This window comes from Anser cygnoides, chromosome 11 (genome assembly GCF_040182565.1).
Source record: "Anser cygnoides isolate HZ-2024a breed goose chromosome 11, Taihu_goose_T2T_genome, whole genome shotgun sequence".
NCBI lineage: Eukaryota > Metazoa > Chordata > Aves > Anseriformes > Anatidae > Anser > Anser cygnoides.
In genome coordinates, this window is record NC_089883.1 from 18,944,529 (window position 1) to 18,968,680 (window position 24,152).

General features: G+C 44.0%; 1 protein-coding gene and 1 long non-coding RNA gene across 6 annotated transcripts in view; both read left to right on the forward strand.

Moving 5' to 3' along the window:
- The first annotated feature begins 4,210 nt into the window (after nucleotides 1–4,210).
- LOC136791693 (uncharacterized) lies at nucleotides 4,211–13,888 on the forward strand. Its single transcript, XR_010834228.1, has 4 exons — nucleotides 4,211–5,387; nucleotides 6,235–6,387; nucleotides 8,638–8,719; nucleotides 12,965–13,888. It is a non-coding gene; the product is annotated as an uncharacterized lncRNA (long non-coding RNA).
- A 2,032-nt stretch (nucleotides 13,889–15,920) lies between these two features.
- Nucleotides 15,921–24,152, forward strand: part of PRTG (protogenin) — an 83,713-nt gene continuing 75,481 nt past the window's right edge. Inside the window, exons 1-2 of one of the 5 annotated variants that reach the window (XM_048060083.2) lie at nucleotides 15,921–16,154; nucleotides 17,150–17,452. In XM_048060083.2, coding sequence (XP_047916040.2) covers nucleotides 16,088–16,154; nucleotides 17,150–17,452 — 370 coding nt within the window. In that variant the 5' untranslated portion in view covers nucleotides 15,921–16,087. Of the gene's footprint in view, nucleotides 16,155–16,652; nucleotides 17,453–17,487; nucleotides 18,328–21,177; nucleotides 21,386–24,152 lie in introns of those variants that run through there. The other 4 variants (XM_048060084.2, XM_013177333.3, XM_013177332.3 and 1 more) reach the window with 4 other exon arrangements.

The window sequence follows — 24,152 nt, forward strand, 5'->3', positions numbered from 1 at the left end:
TTATGTAACAAAAGTAATGGGTCTTACGGGATATTTAAAATCCCACTTTGTTTTATTCTTTGACTAGGTTGTTAGAGCTGAGAATACTACATGTAAATAGAGGTAACTTATACAGATTTCCCAAATCTATATGCAGTTTTGTAAAAACATGAATGATATATCAGTAAATCTGTATAGATTTGAATGTAGCAGTATTTGTTGCATACTTTAAAGTATAAAATAAGGATCCTGAGAGCAGTAAATAAAAGTTTATTCTAATAAGTTGTGGCTTGGTTATTTGAAGTGCAAGTCACTAGTCTTGAACTAATATGAATTGATTGATTTATTTTTTTTTTTTTTAGTACTGACATTATGGGCACTAGTTCCACCATAACGAAGTACTGCATTTATGTAGCTGTTGAGGTGCAGAAACAGTGTTTCCTTGTATTCTGCTCCCAGCCATGCAATCTTTGAAAAATTAAAGAAATGTTTTTATAAAAACTGTAGCTAACTGCAAGCCTTCATTGTATTGTCAGCCTAGAAACACTACACAGCAGAGAGGCAAAGGTGGATTCCCCACAGAAACTCCAGCTGATTGTCTGGCCCTGCTCACCTGCTGTGGGAGCACCCTTCTCAGCTGGTGACAAGCACACAGCTGACAGACATCAGTGGTGAATGCAGCAGGGCAAAGAAAAGGGCCCAAAACTTTGGTCCTAAACAACATGGACTGCCCAGTAGTGGTGGGGATGTGCCACAGGGCATGGTCTCCAATGCCAGCTATGGAAAGCACCCCGGTGTGCCAGAGGGAGGGAGCTCGTGGGGAAGGATGCTGCTGCTATGGAGTGTCTGGTGCCTCTTCTGGGAGCTGAGGACTCGCTGGCCTTAACCACAGGAGCTGTGCTGTGGGCAAGGTGCTGAGCTGCCCAATGAAAGAGCTACAGGAGAAGTAAGCAGACTTTTACAGCATCAGGGAGGATGAAGAGCAGGACGTCACCAGGATCTTCACAAAGACCTTGTGGAGGCAGATGATCAAACCATGCAGTGAGAGTAAGAAGGGGCAGCTGGAAGTCATAGGTGGGCAGGTGCTGGATGGAGATTCCCAAGTTGGGCAAAGCTGGAAGCTTGTGACTTCTGGCAGCAGAAGAAAGGCTTTTTCTCCACCCTAAGGTATGAATTTTCAGAATTATTTTGGTGCTGTTACAGACTAAGAAAGGAACAAGTGATGTTAGGGGAGGGTTTGTAACTAGCTGGGCCTGAACCAAGTGTTCGCACCGATAAGTGGTGGGTGACAGAAGGTGAAGAGTCCCCTGCTGCAGGCTTTAAAGTAGGTTTGTTGGGGAATGGTAATAACAGCCTGTTAAGTGTGAGAACAGGATCAATGATGGGGCAGTACTGGGGCAGGGTGGTGGGACACAGCCCTTCTGGAGGACGCCACAGGCTGAAGGCAACCCAACTCTGGTGCCTGAACACAAGTGCAGGTAGCCGGGGGGAGACCAGGGGAATGCAGGCACAAGATAAAAACAAGGAACGATGTGACAGTTCATATGGCTGCAAGTGCTTGGATGCATGGAGATCTTCAGAAAGGACAAGAGGCTGCTGCTACAGAGCCTTGTGTTCTCGATCAGAAAAGACACCACTATGGGTAATAATGTCCTGGTGAAGAGTTGGTCTAGGTCACCCAATTGTCATAAGGAAGTGGGTAGGGTTGTCTTGAAGCATCTCATGGCGTCCTAAGATTGCAAACCGTGGCTTTTACAGGAGACTAAGTTCTCTAACCTCTGCCAGAAGGCCAGCACATGGGGATGCAAGGAATCTGGGAGGTTTCTGGAGGAGGGAAGGGCAGAAACAAACAGGTGCTGGATTGACCAACCAGGGCAATGCTGTGCTGCATCAGCTGCATGTCCCTTTGTACTTGTATTTTGACACATCCATGTTCCCTGAAACATGCACTCAGATTTTTGGAGGGTAACTCTAAAGATACTACTGTGAACACTTCTGAAATTTTGTCACCAGAAACACTAACAGGTATGGGTCTGTGTGCCAGCTGCAGCCCCCTTAGCAGAGCATTACAGATTAGACCTAAACTGCTTCCTTGTGTTCACCACCTTTGTTAACAATTCCATTACTTGTAACACCTAACAGTGCCAGATGATAGGTAGAAAAAATTTCCCAGGTAGGTTTGAGCTGAATTTACCAATCCATTGATAAAAGTATATAGTGTTGATATTTACAAAGAGATTTTGTGTGGATTTGATGAAGAAGCATAAATTTGTAAAGATCTTTTAATGGAAGACTTGAGCAAGATGCCAAGGGTAGAGCAGAGGATGGACCAGGAAGCAAGGGACAGGATGGCTGTAAAAGGAATGGTAACTTTTACTCAATTTTAAACGGTGCCCTGAAAATTAATGGGTGTTTTTGATATTTTTTTTCTGGGCTTCGCCAAGGCTGAAAGCTGTAAGCAGTAGTGTTCACTGACGCTGATAGTGGCTTCTGCAAATAATTACTGATTCAAACTGATTTTAATAGAATCTGAAAAACACGGCTAAGAATCTGGCCTGTACTTGACCTTTTCCTTTTAGAATGATGTTGTGCCCCCTGGCTGATGCCTTCCTCAGCAGTCGTTATCTCGTCTGTTTGACTTTGGGTTTTAGCAACACGAAGAGCTCGAGGGTTGGCCGCGTCGCTCCAGCCTCTGTTTCCTCCGAGCCCGAGCGGCTGCTGGCTGCCAAATGGAGGCCCGGCAGCGCTGTGCGGACAGGCCGCAAGATGGCGCCGGCTGCTTTGCCCGAGGGAGCGCTGAGTTGGGAAGGATACACACAACACGCGGTATTTGTAATAATTCCTACCCCGTTATTATTATTTTTTTATCCTGGTTTTGATATCCCATCAACAGAAAGAGAAAACCTGATCCTTGTTACCTGAAGTGGAATGGGAAAGTGATTTATACAGCAATCTTCTGACAAGATGTGGTTAGCTGTTCCACGCACAGTATAAAACCTCTTACAAATTTTTCAGGAGCTTAACTTTCCTGGCTAAGTTGAACTATTTGTTTCAGTGTTTAACCAGGATGACTGGTGAAATTTATTTGTGCATTAGTTATCATATTTATATAGCAACTGGTGTATCTGTATTAACTTTGTTTAGTGTTAAGCCTGAATAAATAAATGCAATGCAGGCAACTAAATTATTTAGCTTAAAGCAAAACGTACAAAATAAGCTCAACTAAGAAATGCACAGGGCTTGTGGTATAAACTGATTTTAATTCAAAGGTCTACGTAAGCAAGGTTTTCACTCACTGCTGTAAGCGAGGTTTTCTTAGATTTTCAATCTATATTAATAATTTGATTTGTATTGACTTTTGGTATTTTGGTCTTTCTCTAGAATTGTCTTTCTCTAAATTTCTCATTTACTCTAAGGATTGTTGTATATGTGTAAATGTTTTGCGGTGTGGTGTTACAGAAATGAGGCTTTAAGTGTGAATAAGAAATATCCAACAGTAACTTAGTATTTTGGGAGGGATTTTTTTTTTTGTATTTATTTTTTCTCCTTCAAAACTCATCTCTTTTTAGGCTAGGTTTTTGTTGTCTCAGATCTTTCATTTTTTATCAAATGGTATAGTTAATCAACTATAACCTCAGCGTTCTTACTGCATCATGAGGCAGAACTGTGCGTTCTTAGGAGGCTAAAACAATTTATTTGAAGTGCAACTGAGGCTTCACTTGTGCGACTTGAAGGAGACGTGACTTAAAATATTTTAATACTATTAATGAGTCACGTATCTAATGTATAAACTTTTTTTTTTTAACTAGAGACAGGGTTAAGTATATCATGCATCGAATGTAGGCAAATAATTTTCCTTCCTTACCCTGTTTTTCTCCTCTCTAACTTCATTGTTAGTTCATACATTGTATGTTCATACATAAACTTACTTTGCGAACTACCAGATGCTTTGGTGTTTGATTTACTCTGTAAATCCATACCACAGTTGTGGTGCTGTTTTACTAATTGACTGTCTTTACAAAAATCTGTGTGTGTCTCATGGAAATCCACAGAAATCTCTGGCATACCTTCAGTATGAAACGTGACCTGGATCAGCACAGATTTCCTTTTTTCTTTTGTTCTTTTTTTTTTTTTTTCCCAGTGTAGCTTAAATGTTATTTAGCAAATACATTATACTTTTATCAAGTCCCCAGAGTGGAAATCACATCATTAGAATGAGAACATACTAAAACACATATGAAATATTTAATACTGAAGATGTGTATTTTTAAATAATGTTTTCATTTTACTCATTTCTTGTGTGGTCAGAAATAGTGTAGATTGTTAAAACAGAAGACTAGTCTTTTTTTTTTTCTGTTATTCTTCATACTGTCTATTTGTGTTTTCCTTTCTGTTTCTTGTTAATTAGTTTGTCGTGGTGCTTGGATTCCTCATATAGGATCTTACCAAATTATTTCCTTTGTATGAGATTCTGCTTTTTGGGTGCAGTTTGTTTATTTTAACATCTCCTTTTTTAATGAACCATTTCTTTAAAGGAATCAACATGCAGTTCGTATGATGTGAACTGAGAGGAGCTCGTGTATTTATCTGCAGTTAGACCACCACTAACAACAAAACAAACCATACCTCTGGTGCCATAGAAGCACCTTACTGAAATGTCTGTACATTTAAAAGGACAATACCTGCTATCTTCCATTCTTATAAATGAGAGTTAAGCATTTAACTAGCTGCTGCATTGCTCTACGTCATCACAAAATCGGCATGAGAAGCAAGCACAAGCTTTGGTACTCTTACACTAAGTCATTTTTCTTTGAAGTAGAGACTTAATTGCTTTTTCTGTGTGAAACATATATCATTAGCACACTAATCAGAATACAAACAGCTCACAAAGGGGATAATGAGGGAGAACTTCTATGTAATACTTATTTTACATCCATGTGACTCTGTAGAAAAATGTTTTGTTTTGCTGAGCTGTCCTTAATTTGAGGTTTCTTGCTTAATGAGACTTCAAACAAATTCTGCATTGTAGGTTTCAGGTTTTTGTCCCAGAGAGAGAGGCTTGGGATTTAGGGGGGAGGGGAGAAGCGAAGTGCCTTGGAAAACCTGAACAAACATTAAGTGAGCATGCCTCTTGAGGAAAGACAGATAAGGCAGCCTTCCTAAATGTGATAGTGTAAAACTTTCAGCTCAACTATACCACAGACTAAAACATGCATCGCAATTTGTGTTTCTTAAGCCCTTTTGAGTGGAAGTTTAATGGAAAATGTTTTTGTAATTGTCTGATAGCTTTTCTGATATTTTCTACAAGTTGAAATATTTCTGACTCAGACTTTTTTTTCAAGGGCTGCAAAGTATGACCTTTTAGAGGCTGCAAACACGCATGTCCTACTATGCACTGCTGCTTGGGAGTAAGTAAAATGCTAAAGGTTTAAATCAAATTGCCCTGAGGACTGGTTACTGACCTTTTGAATGCAAAGCTGTCAAAACCTTCAACTAGACATCAGCTAGAGAAGAACACTTAAGGCAGATCAATGCAAATAGAAAACAATGTGGTTCTGACTTTTGGTAATTCCTAGTTAGTAAGCAACAGCTACTGTGCTATAAGAGCTGTTGGAAACAAACCCGCGTTGCCTAGGAGTTGCTGGGAGTAACAAGTAACAGGGTTGTTTGTTTGTTTGTTTTCAGGGAAAGACTTCTATAATCTACTTAAGAAATTAAAAGTTTTCATTAATTGCCAAATCCTGATATAGTTATCTGAGCAGGATGCTGCACTGACTTCAAAGGGATTTTTGTCTACTTAAGGAATGCAGGGTCAGGCCCTTAACTAGTGATAACTTTCTTCAGTGGGTTGTCAGATATGACAAACTATGCCACTTTAATAGAGGTTACCCTCTCCATGCCATGCCATCCCTTTGTCCTGAAAGCCGGCTTTTTTCCCTTGCTCAGGTAATTGAGTTCCTGGGTGTAGTTGCTATATAGAAAAGCTTGGAACTGACTCTCTGCCTAAAACTGCAGTTTCTGTGAATGTATTTTCTTCATGTTGAATAGCTATAGCACATTATTTTCTGGTTGTGACGTACAATAAATTCAGTTGCGGAAAGTGTTTGACAGATTTATGACTCTTCCCCCCATTCTATGAAGTGCTGCCCAACAATTAGTCATCCACCCTTAATAATTTAATTCCTAATTATTTTTCATGTACTATTGCTTGCTAAAATGCAAACTTTTAAATGAATGCCTTACTTTCTCTGTCAGCTTACAGAAATAGACTAAAAAAGAGGGGATGAGGAAACTGCTCATTCATATGTAGAATCTCAGTCCAATAACTGTGGGCATCCTCCTGTGTGGACAGTATTAAGCAATCATATATATCCTATGCTGAAGATTCACAGACTAATTATTTTACAGGTTAGTAAAAAATAATTCACCATGCTTAATCAGAATCTTAAAACTGCTTTTCTGTTAGTGTAATTCAAAATTAGTTATTAAAAAATAAGAGGTGCTGCTTCATTCAAGACAAAAATAATATAGTTGAGCTCAGTTAACATGGAGCTAAAAATTATGCCTTTTTTCCCAAAGTAAATAATTTTTACTGTTCTCCACAGTGAGAATTCAAAGTTTGTCAAGACTGCGAACACTTCTAAAATCTAATTTTCACTTGAAAAAATTGTAGACATTTATATAAGTGAAATAAGATGAAATTACTTAAGTACATGAAAAATTTCAGAATTAGGAAAGCAAATAGTTACATTTTTTTTAACATTGAAAGAAGTCTAGTTACGTAATTGATTCTTAAGGTGCAAACAGGCTGGCTCAGCTGGTCTCTCACTGTATGAAGAAATTAATCCTTGTCATGTTCTATCTAACATGATGACTGAATAGCTAAATCTGTTGATTGGGGGCTGCAGACTGGGCTGCAGCTGCAGCAGGGGCGGGATGAGATGGGGACGAGGAGCTGAGCCACGGGGTGTGACTCAGGGCATCCCGCACTGGTGGTGCTAACAGGGATGGGGCTGTAGCTTGCTCAGGGCACCTCAGAAAGAGCATTTGTGCATTTCTGTCTCTCCTGAAATTGGCAGGAATTTCAATAGTCAGGAGGATTTGGATGGCTCTCTGCTTGGTGAGGGTTTTCTCATCTAGTTAGTCTACAGCATGATGGTTTAGTTGCTGCAACAGCATGCTGATGTTGAGTGGGATGCTAAGTTTTCCAGTCAATGACTTGCACTGGCCTGCTCCTCAAAACTATTCCACACACACTTTTCCTGGTTACCTAGGTAGGATGAACATTTTGATGTGCATAAGGTGTGTATTTTGTACGTGCATTATTTGCCTGATGCAACAAGTTCTGCCATGTGCTAACATTTGGCCACTGTGATCTTCCAGAGATATCAGAACATGAATAACAGCAAAATGTTATTTACTATTTAGGAAACATAATCCCAGGGTAATTACTAGATACTGGATAGCAGCACGGCTGAAACTACCAGCAGCCTTAACGGCTGGCTGTTCTCCTGGTCTCCATGCTATGCAGGCACATATGTGTGTGCCACATGCTAAACTGAACCAGGGACTTAATTCCAGCAAAAAATGCTTGTAGTTTCCCCCCCCAGTGTTATTTCCATCAGGTTCGGTTGTCTGATCTGGTTCCTCGCTTGGCCATGCAAGCCCTTGTGCCACCCCAGTACAGGCACAGCACGTTGCAAAGCGCTGAATTGCATCAGATGAACTAAGGTTGCCTGTGGCTGTGCTTGCAGGAGAGCCTCCCTGCATGGCAGCGCTCCTGCCTCTGATCTCCTCCTCCTGCCCTGCAGGGCACCGTGATCCAGCCATGCCTCCTGCCTTCGGCTCACCCCCGTGCTGGGCAGATAGCTCTTCCAGAGCCTCCAGAAAATGAGAAGTCCCCATGGGATCCCAAGTGATTCCAGTAGCCTAGCTGAGATAAAATCCCGGTGACTGTGGGTGATGGAGGTGGTAATTTCAGCATCAAAGAACAACCCCCTGTGCTGCCCAGCTTTTGGCTCCCCTCAGCTCACCCCCCTCCCCTTGGCTCACTCCTTGCACCTGGGTGTTGCCTTTAGCGGTTCGGCCCGAATTCTTGGTAAAGGCGTGCTGCTGTAAGTCACAGCTTCATGTGGCCCTTCAAACATCTTAGTATCCATCCCCAGAGCCACATTGTGCATGGGGGCATTTGCAGGATGAGTCTGTATGTGTGTGAGCGGGAGGAGGTGCTGGGAACATGCCTTGAAGGCTTCAAATCTGTTTATCTTCACACTCCTGAGAGGCAATCGCTCTCCCGTGACAGGGCAGCGTGCTGGAGGGAGCTGTGCTGGCAGCAAGGAGATAAACCTACAGGGCACAGGCTGCTTTGGCCAAGTGGCCTCTCCCTGACCAGCAATTCCTTATGTCTCTGTGAGATGAAATGGGACAGGAGCAGCAGGAAGCCTCCTCCAATCCTTCTTTTTAATAGTTCCTCAGGATAAATAGTAGATAAGAGGAAAGGCAGCATTGTTAATAAGCTGAGAACGTTAAGACAAAGAAAAGAGCTGTGGTCTTTCACAGCAAAAATAAATAGGTATCTGTAGTGGGGTATATTCAGCAATATGTCCAACTGCTAGTTGGCCTCTGACTTGCTTTGTTTTTCATTTATTTTATTTCCAGTAATTGTTTCCTGATTGCAAACATATAGAGGAAAAAAGACAGAAATGATTTGCGTGTTTCCTGTTGTAACAGCAGAATGAAGGTAACTTACACAGGGATGAAAAGAGACCATATTTCATGCCTGTTGCTAAACAAATAGCTGCAGAACAGTGGGTTGTCATGATAAACAAGAAAGACACTGACAAAAAGCTGCCTCTCTCTAGAAGGTTTGAGAGATTCCTTTGTAGATTCAAACATAGGAAGGGGTAACCTAGGAGATAATTTCTTTCTGTTCATTTATTCTGTCTGAGACTCATTTTATCAACCTGGTGTATTAACGTTTTGATTTATAGAAGATTATATCAGAGTACAGTTCTGCAGCATTTTCAGGATTTTTACTTTTACTTTATTTATAGGGAATAGGGTTGAGAGAGAGGCCTGCACTGTGCTATTTTTTAAAAAAAAATATTACAAATGCAGCATATGGGGCAGCTTTCCTCCACCTGCCAGCTGTTCCTCTTCCTCCTTGCAATTCCCACATACACATAAAACCTTAATGAAGTTATTCCATGTGTTTTGGTGCACAGACACCATAGCTGCTGTTCTGTGCTATTGCTGTACCTTCGCCTGTATGGTGCAACCTTTGGTGGTTTTCCATTCATTTTGTACTACAAGCCAGGTCAGGGAGATAAACCAGGAGGAAAGAAGTCCTACTGGGGGGGGGGGGGAAGGAAGAGTTTTCTGGAAGGTTAGGTGTTTGGAGGAGCTTACTGCAGGCAGTGGAGCATCGGCTCTGGCACAAGTGCTGGGAAGAGAGAGCGTGGGGCTGTGGTGCACCCAAACCCCACGCTGTTAGATCTCTGCTGTGCGTAAGAGAAGAGTGCATCTGGGATCAGGTATGCTCTCAGGTGTGTGCCTTTTCTTTATGCAGCTGTGGCTGTGTGGTTTGTTAAAAGCGCCAAGAGGAGGTCCTCTTTCTCCTGGCAAAGCTCATAGCAGACCCTATCTTCACCCTGGTGTGACAAGGACAGGGGTGAACTTCTGGAGGCTGCCTCCAGAGCACAGTGAAACAACGTGGCAGAGGCACACCCACTGATTAAGGGCAGCAGATTGGGATCACGGAGGGTGTCTGGAAGGAAAAAAAAAAACAAAAACACAAAACCACGCTAGTGTGGCAAATAATTGTATTTCTTCCACTTTGGTGTTTGTTGGTTTATAACCGTATGAGATCTGTGTTAAAATCCCTTTGTCGAGGAGGTGTGCTTTTCCTGTACAGGAAGGCTCCCTGGAGAGAAAGTTCATTAGCATCCCAAGGGCTCAGCCTAAGGTGTGTTTGCCCATCTGCTCGGGGAAGGAGTAAATCTCCTTTGAGAAGGCAACCAAGATGGTAACTGTACACGGGTTCAAAATGAAGCAAGAAACCACTAAGTGACCAAATGTGCTGAAAGTAAACATTTGTATAGTGGATCTTAATGGAGTTAGCTTAACATATTGTAAATCTGTGAATACAGTTGTAATTGGATCAGGAGTTTGGCATGAGCAGCAAGGAAGTGGCTAAGCATGCCTCTAGTGACACCAGATCAAAAACACTCGGAACAAGAACTGTAAAGAAGAAAGGGGCTTCCCCAAGCAGAAGGGTTAATGATGCCACACCAGGAGTGCCGCAGACGTGGCTGCCCGTTAGCTGGATTTTCAGGACTCCACTGGCTAAAGGCAGAGCTGAACCAGTGCAAATTGCCGTAATTCCCCTGCAGTTAATAAGGCTCTGCCAATTACCACTGCTCTCAGCCTGTCCTGAAAAATGATTGCAGCTCCAATACAGCAGCAGCTGTGCTAAGGTGCTTGTGGTGGCTGTACCCTGTCCCCTGCCCTGGGTGCCTGTAGCTACACTTTCCCTTGTACCAGACAGACCCACAGCAGCTCCCGCGGGGATCTGCTGGCAGAGCCAGAGCCTGAGCTAGGACCTGGCGTCGGGGAAGGGTTGGCTGAGCGGGTCTGGGAGCAATGGGGATACCAAGAGTGCAGTTTGGATGATTATATGCTGGTTCGGAAATAGATTTGGGCCACAGGGCTGCAGCACTGACTCTTACAGATACTGTTCTCCACCCAGAGGTGCTCTTCCCTGTCTTTTTCTGTCCTGTGACGTTAAGGTGCTGGAGCAGTGCTGTGTGAAGCCAGAGCAGGGGACTGGCTCCCATGGAGCAAATCTACTTCCCCAGGTGTCTCAGAGCTTGTTAGGTCAGGCAGATGTGGTACTGCAGGTACACAGCTCAGGCAGTTTGTGTCCAGGCCAACCATGTTCTGTCGCGGCCTTTCCCAGACCACCAGGGTGAGACAGCCAACACGATGCTATTCCTTCTTCTCTGGTTTCTGAGAAGGAAAAGGAAAACTGAGCTGAAATGCCTAGTGCAAAACTGGCCACAGAAGAACTGAACTATTTCTGGTTCAAAATAAAGGAAATGTAAATGGTTTTAAAAATATATGTATTAAACTCGAAGAAAACCACATTCTCCATCCGTGGCCTAGACCTGGGGCCTGTTGTGGCTACAGAGATCTTATAAACATGGAGTCCACTAAGGGGAAATGCAGTTGCAGGTGAATTTTCAATTTTTCCTTTTCCTGAGGCTGCCATTTGCCATCACACTGAAGAGTCCTGCCTATTAGCTTCTGTTCCAGACCTGTTGCTAGCACTTCAGACAAAGTGTGTAAACATCATGGTCATGAGACTTCATTCACCTTTGGAAAGTCCCTCTTTCATCTTGCTGGATCATGATGTGACCAAAATTTTGGATTTTAGCAACCACACACAGAGAAGAGCAGTGGAACAAAGACCTGAGCTAGATTGGTTCATGTCAATCTGATGTTTTAAATTGTTGTTTTCAGGAAACATAAGCTGTGCTTGTTAGGGCTCGGGCTGAGAGAGAAATGCAGCATGAGGTCAATCCGGTAATTCACAGACAGTAACCTGGACAGTGTGCTGGTTTTCCAGCTGCTGGTAGCACTTTAAAGAGAGGTATTACTCAGGTCTTAAGGCATTGAAGTGGTGACTGCTGAAGTGTTACAAGTTATGCACGTATATTTCAAAGAAATAATCTGCTTTGCAGACCCAAAAATGTAAGAGAAAGCGTAGAAAAGGGTTTACATGGTCTGAAAAGAACCACAAAACTAGGGAAGTTTACATAGTTTCCCACATATGCCAAAAGTACAGATTGAGTCAAGTGAAAAAGCCTGTGTTGGTGGGAGGAGAAAAATTGCTGCCCTGGAGCAAAGTAGGCACAGATTTGTTTGTATTGGCTGGCAATATCTTGGACTCATCCTGAACTGTCGTGGTTTTCTCATGATAATGCTTCTGTGAGACTGTTAGCCAAGTAGATAATTGTATTTATTGGCTCCGTGTTTACTAACATGGTGTATTTGACAGAGCTCTAGCTGGCAGTGCCTTTAAACTGTGGCTCAATGGCTTTATCAGCTAGTGGCGAAGTATGAATTTACATATGTTATCACAAGTCTGCCCTATCTCTGATCCCATTAATTACTGGAATACGTGTTAAAATAATGATATCTGACAAATTAAGGAGGGAGAGTTTATGCGGATCTAGTTACAGCATGGCTTTATTCTAAGGAATTTATTTGTTTTGCTCAACAGAAATATGAAAATGGAAATACTGGTGTTGTAGCTGCCCAGACGCAGGCACAAGGAGTGCTCCAAAGGGACGCACTTTTCTTTGCTAAGCCATTTAAGACAAACATCGTATTTGATCTCAGGAGTCAAAACCTCCTGCTGGCACAGCGTAGTCCAGGGAGATGGTAAAGCAGTTTCACTGCCGCAGCTGAGTACAGCAGCCAGCACAGACACAGTTAATGGAAACCAGCCCACATGTGGGACTACGGCTTGGTCTCAGCTCCCCTTCTGAAGGCACGTTTGCTGCGTTGCCCACTAGGACCTATGCCTGCCTCAAAAAGGGCCGGTGAATGGGGATTGGGGTGAATGGGGAGTGGGACGATGTCCTGTGCTGGGCAGCGCTGCAGCCCACCCGCAGGAAGCAGCACCCTGCCTGAGGCTGTGCAGAGCAAGGGGCTGGGGGGAAGTAACTACATGTAACAAGGGACAGTTTCACCCTACCCAGCAACTAACCAAAGCACATGATATAGAAATGTTACTGGATAACACAGAGCTGTGTTAATTTTGCTGTGTTAGTGATGCATGTTAGGTAAGTTAAAGGGGAAAATGTCAGTGCGAAGTGAGCAAAAATATCCCTTTCTCGTGTCAGAAAAAATATTATTTTGCCTGAGACTATGATGCTAAACACCCCTGGCACTCACTTTCTGTGTATTTCCTTCAAATCAGCATCCACTGGGGAGTTCCTGTATCCTGTCTGGAAGAGAAGCCTGTGGAAAGATCTCTCCAACATGCACAGTGCTGGAGCAGCGCATTTGCCACAGAGTTCTAGGTGGTTTCAGGAGTCACTTGTGAAGTACTCTTCTGGGCAAGCGGAAACTCTGAGTTTTTTAAATTGGATTGCACTGGAGGACTTCAGTGGGTACTTACCCTGCCAAGGTAATCACAGTGTGGGCCCACAAAAAGCACCTCCAGGGTTCTGAAATAAAAGTACTGTCGGGAGTGGTCTCCCTTCTCTGCCTCGCTGCTGTTTGGCGACAGCGGCTACTGCTAGAAACCAGCCCCACGGCTGTCTGGGAGGTTGCACACAGCCCACGTGTGAGCAGTGTCACAGGGACGCCCCAGACACAGGCAAGAAGTCTTCCAAGGGGCCCTGACTCCCACTGCATGGGGGGGCTTTGCTCTGTCACTAGTGAAGGATGTGGAGGGGAAACCCCTGGAAGCAATACATCAAATCAGAACACATCAGAAACGTATCTCAGATTACATCTGCAGTAATGGGAAATCCATATGGAAAATCAAGCTAACTGATAAATATTTGTTAGATACTCATTGAAAAAGACTGCATTTTTTTTGTCACGACATAAAAATGTGGGTTTCCTGGATTTATTTAGTTGGTAGGAATTGCAGTGCTGACTGAAGGTACATGTTTGTCTGTTTGATCAGATTTGCCTTGGTAAGATGCTGTGGTGAAATGTTTGGCATCTCTCCAAAGAGCTTTAACAAGTGGACATGTTTTGTCCAGGCCTTGGAATGCATTTTGAATTGTTGTTTTGGAAATGTCAATGTATGAACGTCTCAAAAACATTGATTTTTATCTATTTGTTTACCTTTATGCAACTTTAAATGCCTTAAATATAACATAGCCTTAGTATCGACTTTTCAAATTAAGTAAGGAGAATTGCAGAAATATTAAATACAATTTTCACATTTTATTAGCGTTATTTGGAAGCGTTCTGTTTAACACCCAAGTAGTTTCACACAATTCCTTGGTATGCCTGTTCTGTGAGGTCCAATGCATTCCAGGAGCATCATGCTGTGTGTAACGGTCATTAACCTCTGAGTAAAAAACCCAAATCTTTAGATGTATCCCACACAGTTCAAAGATAATGCCTAATTTAGGACATAGCTAGAAGGGGAAATTGCAAATAGAAATGTATTGATTTTTTGTTGTTGGCACTGTCTCCCTGCAGCCATTGGGAGGGTGACCCTGGGACTTTATACCAGATACTTCAGATGTATTCCCCATTGGTGTGTTTGTCTTCTAGATGTGCTGAGCTCATCTAGCGAATCTTGAATTCTGGTCACTCTGATCAGCCAGAGTTTAGTAGGAGAGAATACAGTACTGGGATGAGCTGCAGATGGAAGGTGTGAGTTTGCCACAGGCAAGAATGAATTTTATTCATAAGCAATTTTCTTTGGATTATTTTTGAGTTCTAATAAATGATACTTTTTTCGTAGTTCACACTCTTATCTTTAGTGACTGGATAAAGTAAAACAGTGAGGAAATTTCAAAAAGACTGTGCTAAGTGGATCCTGTCGCTGTATGTACCCGTATTCGGACACCAAAATGGTGGATGTTCAGTTCTGCTGTGAAAAGTGACTGTGAAACTGTGTGGATATCTCTTGGGTAACTGTGATTTGCATGCAAAGCTAATCTTTCCTAATTACCTTCCCTGAAAACTTATGCTAAGATCATAGCAATCTGAAATCTTTTGCTCATGTATTTCTGACAAGTGAGAAAGGTGATGTAGGTCAAACTATGGCTTACACTGCATTTTTATGGCTCTGATTTTCTCCTGAACGCTTTTAGAGGAGTCAGTAACTGAGGCTGTAGCCAGTCCTGGTGATGATGCAGCAGAAGGGACTGAGTTTAGCTGCTGGCTCCTGGTTCTGTGAACTTTGCAGTGCTGGCAGGAACAAAAAGCAGTAAAAACTTGCCTGTCACTGAAGTCAGCAGCTATCACAATGAATGCAAACAGGGGGCAAATCTGCTGAGTAAGAAGATGCCTTCTCTACATCGTAACTTTAGAACTCTGAACAGACAAAAAAGAGCTTAGAAACCACATTTCCAAACTGGCTGCCAGCATGGTGTAAAATCAGGGGTGAAGCTGAAAGCTTAAATTATAACAGCAGCTTCTGATTTGATGACATCTCTGACATCTCCCAAACAAATCGTGTATAGGATGTTGATACCCTGATTCTCAAGCCATATGTTTGCAGTTCAGGTTCCATTTTGGCAAGCTACACTTCGGACTTGGGGCAGATGTAAACTCATGGCTGCCTTCCGGTGAAGGGTGGCTCATCCTCAGCAGCAGCATGCTGCCCTGCGCAGCCATCTGGAATTGGTTTTATCGGTGCTGCGAAAAGGGGGCCGTGAGGACCGCTGACACAAGAGCACTCCAGTCGTGCTCTGCTCCCATCCTTGCCTTCTGCGGTCGGACTGTGAGCACGGGAGGGCCATTTCCGTGGGCTCACAGGGATGCTCTGCAGCACCTGGACGTTGCTGCACCTGTGTCGGGCACCGCAGGCCTGGGCCAGAGCTGCATCCGTGCCCCAGGCCCCATTTCCAACTGCTCCACTCCTCACCAACCCTCTCTCGTTGCAAACAGGAGTAGAGTAGCTCGGTAGTCTCGCCCCGCTCCCCCGACGGCGGGCCCGGCCGGCAGCTCCCTCCCCGGCCCCGGGGGCTGAGGCGGCGCCCGTGGGGCACGGAACCGGCCGGGGGGCGGCCGCCCTCGGGTCCCGGCGGGGCAGCACCGGGGGTCGGCCCGGATGGCGCCGGCCGCCCCTCGCGCGCGGGGCCGGCTCCTGCCCCCACCGCGGGCCGACCCTCCGCCCGCCCCGGGGGCATTGTCCGCCGCGGCCCGCCCCGTCCAGCGGCGTCCCTCCCCCGGCCGGCCCTGCCCCTCGCCCCCTCGCCTCCCCGAAGGCCAATGGAGACGGGATGCGGAGGGTAGGGCCGGGACGGGCGCGCTGGGGCCGCTCCGTCCGCCCCCTGTCTCCTCCCCTCGCCCGCTGACCGGGCTCTCTGGCGGCGGCCGGCGGGGCATGCCAGCCGCGTCCCGCTAAATGGCGCCGCTCCGCCGCCGGGCGCTGCTGCGGGCGCTGCTGCGGGCGCTGCTGCTCCCGCTGCCAGGTGAGTCCGCCCCATTGTCCGGGCCGGGCCGTGCCGCGCCGCCGCACGTGGCTTCATGTAGCCGGCATCAGCGCCCCTGCGGCACCGGCCGGAGCGGGAGCGGCCGCACGGCCCCGCGCTTTGTTCGCGCCGCGACGGGGCGGGCGGCTGAGGGGGGACAGCGGGGGGCTGGCGGCCGCCCCGCCGGCAGGGGGCGGGAGCGGACCGCGCACCGGTAACCGGCCCCTGAGCACCGGTAACCGGCCGCTGAGCACCGGTAACCGGCCGCTGGGCACCGGTAACCGGCCCCTGGGCACCGGTAACCGGCCGCTGAGCCCGGTAACCGGCCCCTGAGCACCGGTAACCGGCCGCTGGGCGCTGTTAGCTGACCGCGCGCCCCCGAGGGCTGGGGGCTCTGAGGGGCGCTGTGAGGGGTGCCCGGGCAGCGGGGACAGGACGGGAGGAGGGGGGATAGAGGGTAGGCTCCGCTGGGCGGAGTAAGTGGTTTCGGTAACGATTTCTTGTAAAATTAGCCTTTTACGACGCCCTAGCTCCTTTGACAGGCTTGTAAAATTAGCGAGCGGCTCGGGCGCCTGGCGGGTGCCGGCGAAGCTCCCCCGGCGAACAGAAGTTGGCACCTGCATCGGGGGGCGGACAGAGCCCCGCCGCCTGTGGGGGCACGGCGGTGACCCCCAGCCGCTGCTTCGTCCAGCACCCCGGCTGCTGAGTCAGGGCTGTGCTGAAGGCACCCGCTCCCTCGCTCGTCCCACACTGGGATGCATTTGAAAGCTAGGAGGCAAGAGGCTGAGCAGCCTAGAGGCTGACGACTTTACCCGGCTTGAAGTCAATACTACAGCTTTCCCTGAGCGATCTGGGGTGCAGCTGGAAGGGCTCGGAGGTCTTGGAGCCTTTAATAACAATAATGGGTTTACCTCGTGCTGTGCAGGATTGCTCACAAGTGCTCCTGGTAACGAGCACGTCTGTACTTACAGTCAAAATCTTTTTCTCTCCCTTAGGAGTGTGGTGCTTTAGTGAACTGTTTTTTGTGAAGGAGCCTCAAGATGCTATTGTCTCAAGGAAGGATCCAGTGGTTTTAGACTGCCAGGCCCGTGGTGAAGCTCCTATAACTATTACATGGCTGAAAAACGGAGGGAAAGTATCTGAAAATGAAAGGATCTACACTTTATCAAATGGCTCTTTATACATCAGTGAGGTGGAAGGAAAGAAAGGAGAGCTGTCAGATGAAGGATTTTACCAGTGCTTAGCTCTGAACAAGCATGGAGCCATTCTCAGTCAAAAAAGTCACCTTACTCTAGCAAGTAAGTTCCAGCTCTTGTTTGTTAACCTGCTCCCAAGTTTGTGGCAACAGCTCCTGAACAGCACAAAACAACCTATTGTTCTGATGTTTGTGCGCATGAAAAGACAAATTACAAAAGCAAATAGCAAGACAATTCTGCAGAACACTTGTTTCTTTCTATATGTGTAAATATTATGAGCAAAACTTGTCATGCCTCCGTTCAAGTCTGTGACATGGCCAGAGTGGCAGAGCCACCTGTGAGCCCTCGTGGACTGTGGTGCCTTATGTGGTTCGCTCATCAGAGCAAGCAGTGATGCAGAGCCATGCTGGTATAGTGGTTGCAGATGATGCAGAGCCATGCTGCTACCAACGTTCCGGGTCTTATTTCTCAAGTCCTGTTCTTGAGACTTTACAAGGGTTATCTACAAATCTATTCTTTTTTTCTTGTTCAATAGCCTGATGATGAGTAGTGTTGGGGATATCTTGGGGCAGAGTAGAATAATAATAGAAACGGCTGTCTTTGGGAGAGGAGAGAGGAAAGGTTTTCAGGGCCATCGAGAAGATTAAATCATAGAATCATTTAGGTTGGAGAAGACCTCTAAGATCATCTGGTTCAACCTTTAGCCTAGTACTGCCAAGCCCACCATTAAGCCATGTCCCTAAATTACCAAGTCCTTGCTGTTCTGATGTCTACGTTCAGCCAGGCGGATGGGTACTGTCCCTTCTGGAACTGCTTCAGGGTTCTGGAACCTGCCATAAAGACCTGTTACCTGGTGCCACTGCTTTAGGGTTCTGGAACCTGCCATAAGGACCTGTACACGGTGCCACTGGGGGAGTCACACTTGTAGGGCACTCCAGGCCCTGCTGCTGCCTGAGTGGTGAGGGAGATTCTTGCATGTAAGTGCCTTTATAGCTTTACCGGTCTGACCCCGAGTGTGTGTTCCCCTTGGTTTTCCTAGCATCTTTAAACGTTTTGAGCAAGAGATGTGTGTTGGGAGCTGAATGCCATGCCTTCTTCCAGGACAGTGCAGAGTTTTGCCAGTAGGCTAGAATCATTTCAAAGAAAGTATAACACAGAGAGTACACAGTTTGTGTAGTCCTCTCATGTTCTCTCTCTAATAGGACTTAACTGATGAACTTAATCTAATAGGAAAAGGCTCCCTTTGACCTCTTCAACCCTGTTCTTTGTGGCAAGTTGCAGTAAACTGTGGCACTGATACCTCTGTGGAAACTAGGCTTTGGCTGTGAATTGCAAGTTTTATCACAATCAATCTGAAATTAGTTAATACAGTTAGTACATTAACTGGCATTAAAAAAGTCTGAATGTTAATACTTTTTTTTTCCCATGTGCTTCTGAACTGAATATAAAAACTATCCATAAGGTATCATAGGAAGGTGTGAAATATCTTGTTCAGTGATCTGGAGCTTCGGGCAGTTGAAGACCAGCCTGGAAGCAGGTGGCTCTAAGAAAGTTATGAGTTTTCACATGCTGCAAGAGGCTGTGAACTCTCAATTTCTGAAAACTGGCTATTTATTACTTTGTATCATGGCATCTTACTCACTTTAAGGATTAGAGGCTTGGTAGTTTTTAGATGCTTTTGACTAAATGATGAAAAATGAAGTATTAATATTGTTTACATTTACATTCACAATGTTAGGTTTCAGAGTGTCAGCACCATTAATAAACAAATTGAAGACAGTCTTTCTTAAGAGGATAGGAATCTCATTTTTTATAAATATAAAGCAAAGCAGTAGATGATGGATTCTTTGTGTAGGACTGAGGAAAAATTAGGGCAATATTAAATATGAGATGTTGCAGGATGAGCTCTGTGTTCTGCATATGAGAGAACTTCTGGAATGGTACGGAGCGCTGTAGTAGTGGAGCACAGTAATACATTTGTATGATCTTTTTTTTTTCTTCAGACAGGATTGACCTTCCGTAAATGTTTGTTTCTCACATACACATCATTTCACCAGAAAGATGGTTTTGCTTTGGTTTGTTTTTAAATACTGAAATTTTACCACCAGGGAAGATACACAAGCAAATAGATTGTGTGTTGTGAAGTTATAATCTTGTTTTGCAGCCTTTTTTTTCTTCCCGTAAGACTATGACAAAAGGTTTCTTTTTCTTCTTTGTATACTTAAAAAGGTTTCTTACGGCTGTTGGAGAAAACTTGAAGAGATAGCGGATCTGTAATGGTCACAGTAGGTGATGTTGACTTAGTGATTAAGTGGTTAACTAGTGACCAAATGTGAAATTATCCCATGCAGCAGTTTATTCCTTTTTGTCATATGAAATGAAATTTGAAGTTGTGGGTTTGTTTTTTTTTTTTTTTTAGGCTTACAAGTTTTGTTTAGAATCAGTTGTGGTTGCTGCAAAAGCAAATCACCTTGTGGTCAGGCTACAGAAAGAACTATACATATTAAACAGGTGGAGAATAGGCATTAAATGGGCATTCTTTCTTGGGAGGAAAAAAGCAAATGCTCTCTTAGGTCTCTGGTAGCAGCAGGGTGCAAGGATGTTCTTTTACTCTGCCTGATCAGAGATTTTGCTGGTAAGCTTATCTTTTGCTTCAGAATTGTAATGTTTAGTGTTGCATTTGGAAACCAAAAACTTTAATCTGTCCAAGAGTTTAAGATTTGAACACACAAGGAGATCAGGTCTTGGTTTCTAAAGTTAGGAACTGGAAGCTGAAGGTTGCACTCTTGGCAAGAATTCCATTATTCATGTGCAAATTAAGAATTCACAGGGTTAAAAGGTTAGAAACTGGCCAGGATGAGGTTTACCCTTGTGATAAAGAGCAGATGACCCTCATTCATTGGCCAAAGCTTTCATGTAGCTCCTCTGCAAAGTTAGTGATTGCCATGAATTGTTCTTGAGGAATGCAGAAATTCAAATGTGAGCAGGCCTTTCCTTAAGTGTCACTATGGAGCCTTATCTCCCGAGCACATCAGAGTAGGTCTGCAGGGACAGGGTTCCTCCCCAGAGGCCCCAAGGCTTTGCTTTCCTGTTGTTCATCCATGCACAAAAGAATTTGACTAATTTAGGGCTTTTTTTTTTTTTTTTGTAAGATCCCCCCACTTTTTTGAAGGAAGCTGTGGAGCTGAGGTATTGCTTAGGTAAAAATAAATATTCGTATCGGTACATGCTTATAGTTGCGTCCAAAGCTGACTAGTTGATGTAGGGGGGAGAGAGGGAGGTTCCTGTGCTGGTCTTTGTGAGGTACCATGTGGGGGTAAAATGCTAATAGTGAAGAGTAAACGACTTACTCAAAATTCCCCTTATTGCTGCCACTGCTACTAGGAGAGATCTCTCTGACAGAATATAAAAGTCATGTAGAACATGGAGGAAGTCCAAGCACTTTTGGTACAATTTGAGTCAGCTAAAAATAAATAAATGAGATTTTTGTATTTTTGCAATTTAAATTGTGAATGAAAGTTTAACCACAGTTGACTAAGATTCTGTCCATAAATACAGCTAGACTTGCAGTAAGGTAATGTTAAGAAAAAATGGAGAAAGGGTAATCCTGTTTTGAAGTTAGTAACACAGGCTTTGAGTAGTGATTGGATAGGATGCTCATTGTTTATTTCCTTTTCACAAAAAGTGGAAATTGAAGTCTTAAATGGATGGAAGGGATATATACAGCTGGTAGGAGTATCCCTAGAGAACCCTTTCTCCTCTTGTAACTTGGCTGAATGTCTTATATGTGAATTACAAGAAACATTAAGCCCATTCTTCATGAACAGGTTTCTGCATTACACCAGAATGAAAGGTTATTCAAGCAGAGGATTTCTTGGAACATGCTCCTTGAGGAAGCTGTTTGCTTGCTGCGTTACAGCTCGTGAACTGCTGGGCCTAGTCCATGTGGCAGAGTACTTTGTGGAGAGTTTGTGCTTTTGCTTACCTGCTGCGGCAGTGATGTGACTTCTGGTCCCACTGCCATGTCAGTAACTGGTAATGTTTATGTTTTCATATCCTACATCTTTTGCTCTGCTTTTAAATATGTGATTACTTAAGAGTGCATCCAGCTGTGCATTATCCTCTATTGTGGCAATCACGCTTTCTTAGCAGTAAACCATGCTTGTTCCAGCTGCTTGTTCCCACTTTTGCACTGTGCCCTTCTTCCTGTGGGCACAGCTACACGTGTGGCTAACTGAACAGGGAACTGATCAGGGTTAAAATAATAGAATTAAAACAAAAGATGTTTTTTAACCCAAATGAGTTGCCTGATGTGTTTTGTTATGGAGCCCATTGTACTGGTGTAACTGAGAGGAGTGATGTGAAGGCGAAAGTCTTGGCGGAGGAATGCTACCGAAGCTTAGATTGCCACAAAAATGAATGTTCTTCAAGCCTTTTTGGAACATGAACATATGCAGAAATGTTGCCCTTCTGCTATTACTTTTTTAAAAATTAATTTTAGTGTCTTGCCTTAAATGAGGAGGTCAGTAGTTGTGGTCTCACACTATCATTTTCATTCAGTGTGGAATCTGTCATCTCAGGTATCCCCCAAGTGTTTATAGATCTCAAAGATATGTTTAATTATGTTAAATAGTGATGGAGAGAGAAACAAATTCTGAGATGGGGGTGGGGAGCAGAAGGGCCAAAGTGTTTTCTGACTGAGATGGAATGAAGTGGCAAATGGCTGTTGTAGACAATAGTCTTGTATTAAAACAGATAGCAAGGTCTTAATGCTGTAGGACTAGTGTGGTTACAGACAATTTGAGGAAGCTCTTGTTTTAGGTTTTTACAAGTGCTGCCTTATTGCTATTGCTTTGATTAGTTGATTTGAGTGCCCTGGGAAGAGAACTGCTTCCTAAGCTGAGTGAACATGGCTGAGTTTCTCAAGAGTTCTTCAAGAACTCCCCCAGACATTTTTTGACCTGGGCTTCTGCAACATATTTACAGAAGAAATGGTCAAGACATAACAAATTGTTACCTTTTTCCTTTTTTTTTTCTTTTGCACTAGGGCATTCCATGTTCTTTCAGTAGTGACTGGTCTGCACTTGTAACAGGTCTTCCACAGGCTGAGGAGGGGGCTTTTACATCGTTTCCAGGACAAAAAGTATATGAAACTCTACTTAGCGCATATGAACAGTGTTTGTTTCTGTTACTATGTCAGTAGAGAAGAGAGCTTTTCACAGGTTTCCTGAACGTCTCGGTTTCACATTTGTCAAGCATAATGCCAAACTGAGGCATTTTATGTGCTTGCTGTTCTTCCAAACTAGTGAGGCCAAAGCTGTTATGGTTTTTACTGTTTTTTATCACCTTATCTTTATAATGTATAAAGTTTTTACCAGCTTCTTTTTTAAAGGGAAGCTCAGTCTGACTGGCAGTGGGTTCTGTAGCTAATAAAACCCTCACCTATGTGAGAAGTGTCAAAGGGAAACGTGGTACCATGCTACAAGTTGTTCAGAGCCACGACTGGAGGTGTTCTTACCTGATGCAAATTCTCCATGTGAAGCATGTACTAAACTGTTGAGATTTCTTTTCTCCTTGCAGAGCAGTGCACTGCAGCAAAGGATACTGTTCTGTTCTTGCAGTGTGGTGCTTCCCCCCACCCCTGCCTTTCTTCTCCCTCCCTCTCTCTGCATTTCTTGGTGTAGAAATTGTTGAAAGGGCATTCAGTAAGGCCCCCTTTTGTCAGCCAGCTCTGATTATCCTAAAGAAAAGGATCTCACTCTGAGCAGTTGTTTGCCTAGAGACTTGTTGTCACGTCTTCACAATTTAACAGCTGTGGCTATTGATGGTGTGCAGGACAACTTAAGACATGACAAAAGAGAATCTTGGAGGAAGAATTTATGTTACTAAGCGTTTTCCTACAGATTTGTCCATCGATTGACAAATTTGTGTTTCATTTTTGTGTGTTTTGCTCAACATTTTGTATTTTTCCACATCTCATATCCAAAACTGTGGACATAATCTTTTGTTTAGTTTTGCTTTTTTTTTTCTTTTTTTTTTGTCCCATCAATAGGCCCAGCTGTTAAATTGGGATTGATTACTTCCAGTCTTTATAACTAGTAATCACCACCTAAGTGAAAAAGTAATCAACAATGTCAAACCTCCCCATTTTGTTGAGCAAGTGTGTGTTGTATGGTCAACATTAGTTACCAGGGTCAACCTCTACGTTGCTTTTAAGCAGCAGCATTTTAAGCGGCATCTACATTTTTAAGTTGATTGTCTCGGCAATTGAGTTAGAGGAGAAAAAATCAAACTAGATGGTCTGTGCTGGGCACTAAGAAATCCATTGGGTAGCGTTCAAAGACCTGCATCTATATTGAAAATGTTTTTCGTTTGTATGGATAAAATTGCTACTGGATGGAGATAAGCATCAGACATAGGAAGGAGATGGGTATGAAACCAACAGAGTGTGGAGGATTTAACTGTGACTTAAGAGATGAAATTATAACCTTCTCTTCTGTGTTTTTTTTTCTGTATGTAAAGATTTGGAGGGAGATGGCCTTCCTTATATTTTAGAGGAAAATGTAAATAAGTAGTACTTTACTGCCTTTTTTTTTTTAATCTTGATGCTTCCTAAATCTCAACAGGAATTCTGTTTTTTTGTTTGTTTTTTTGTTGTGTTTTGTTTTTTTTAAATGAAATAGGATTTTATCTTCTTGAGGGAGGAAAAGTTTTGTTCTGTTTTTAACAACGTGAACATTCGTGAAGGCAAAAAAAAACCCTAAGTGGCATCTGGATAATACAATTATCATCTCAAGGCCCT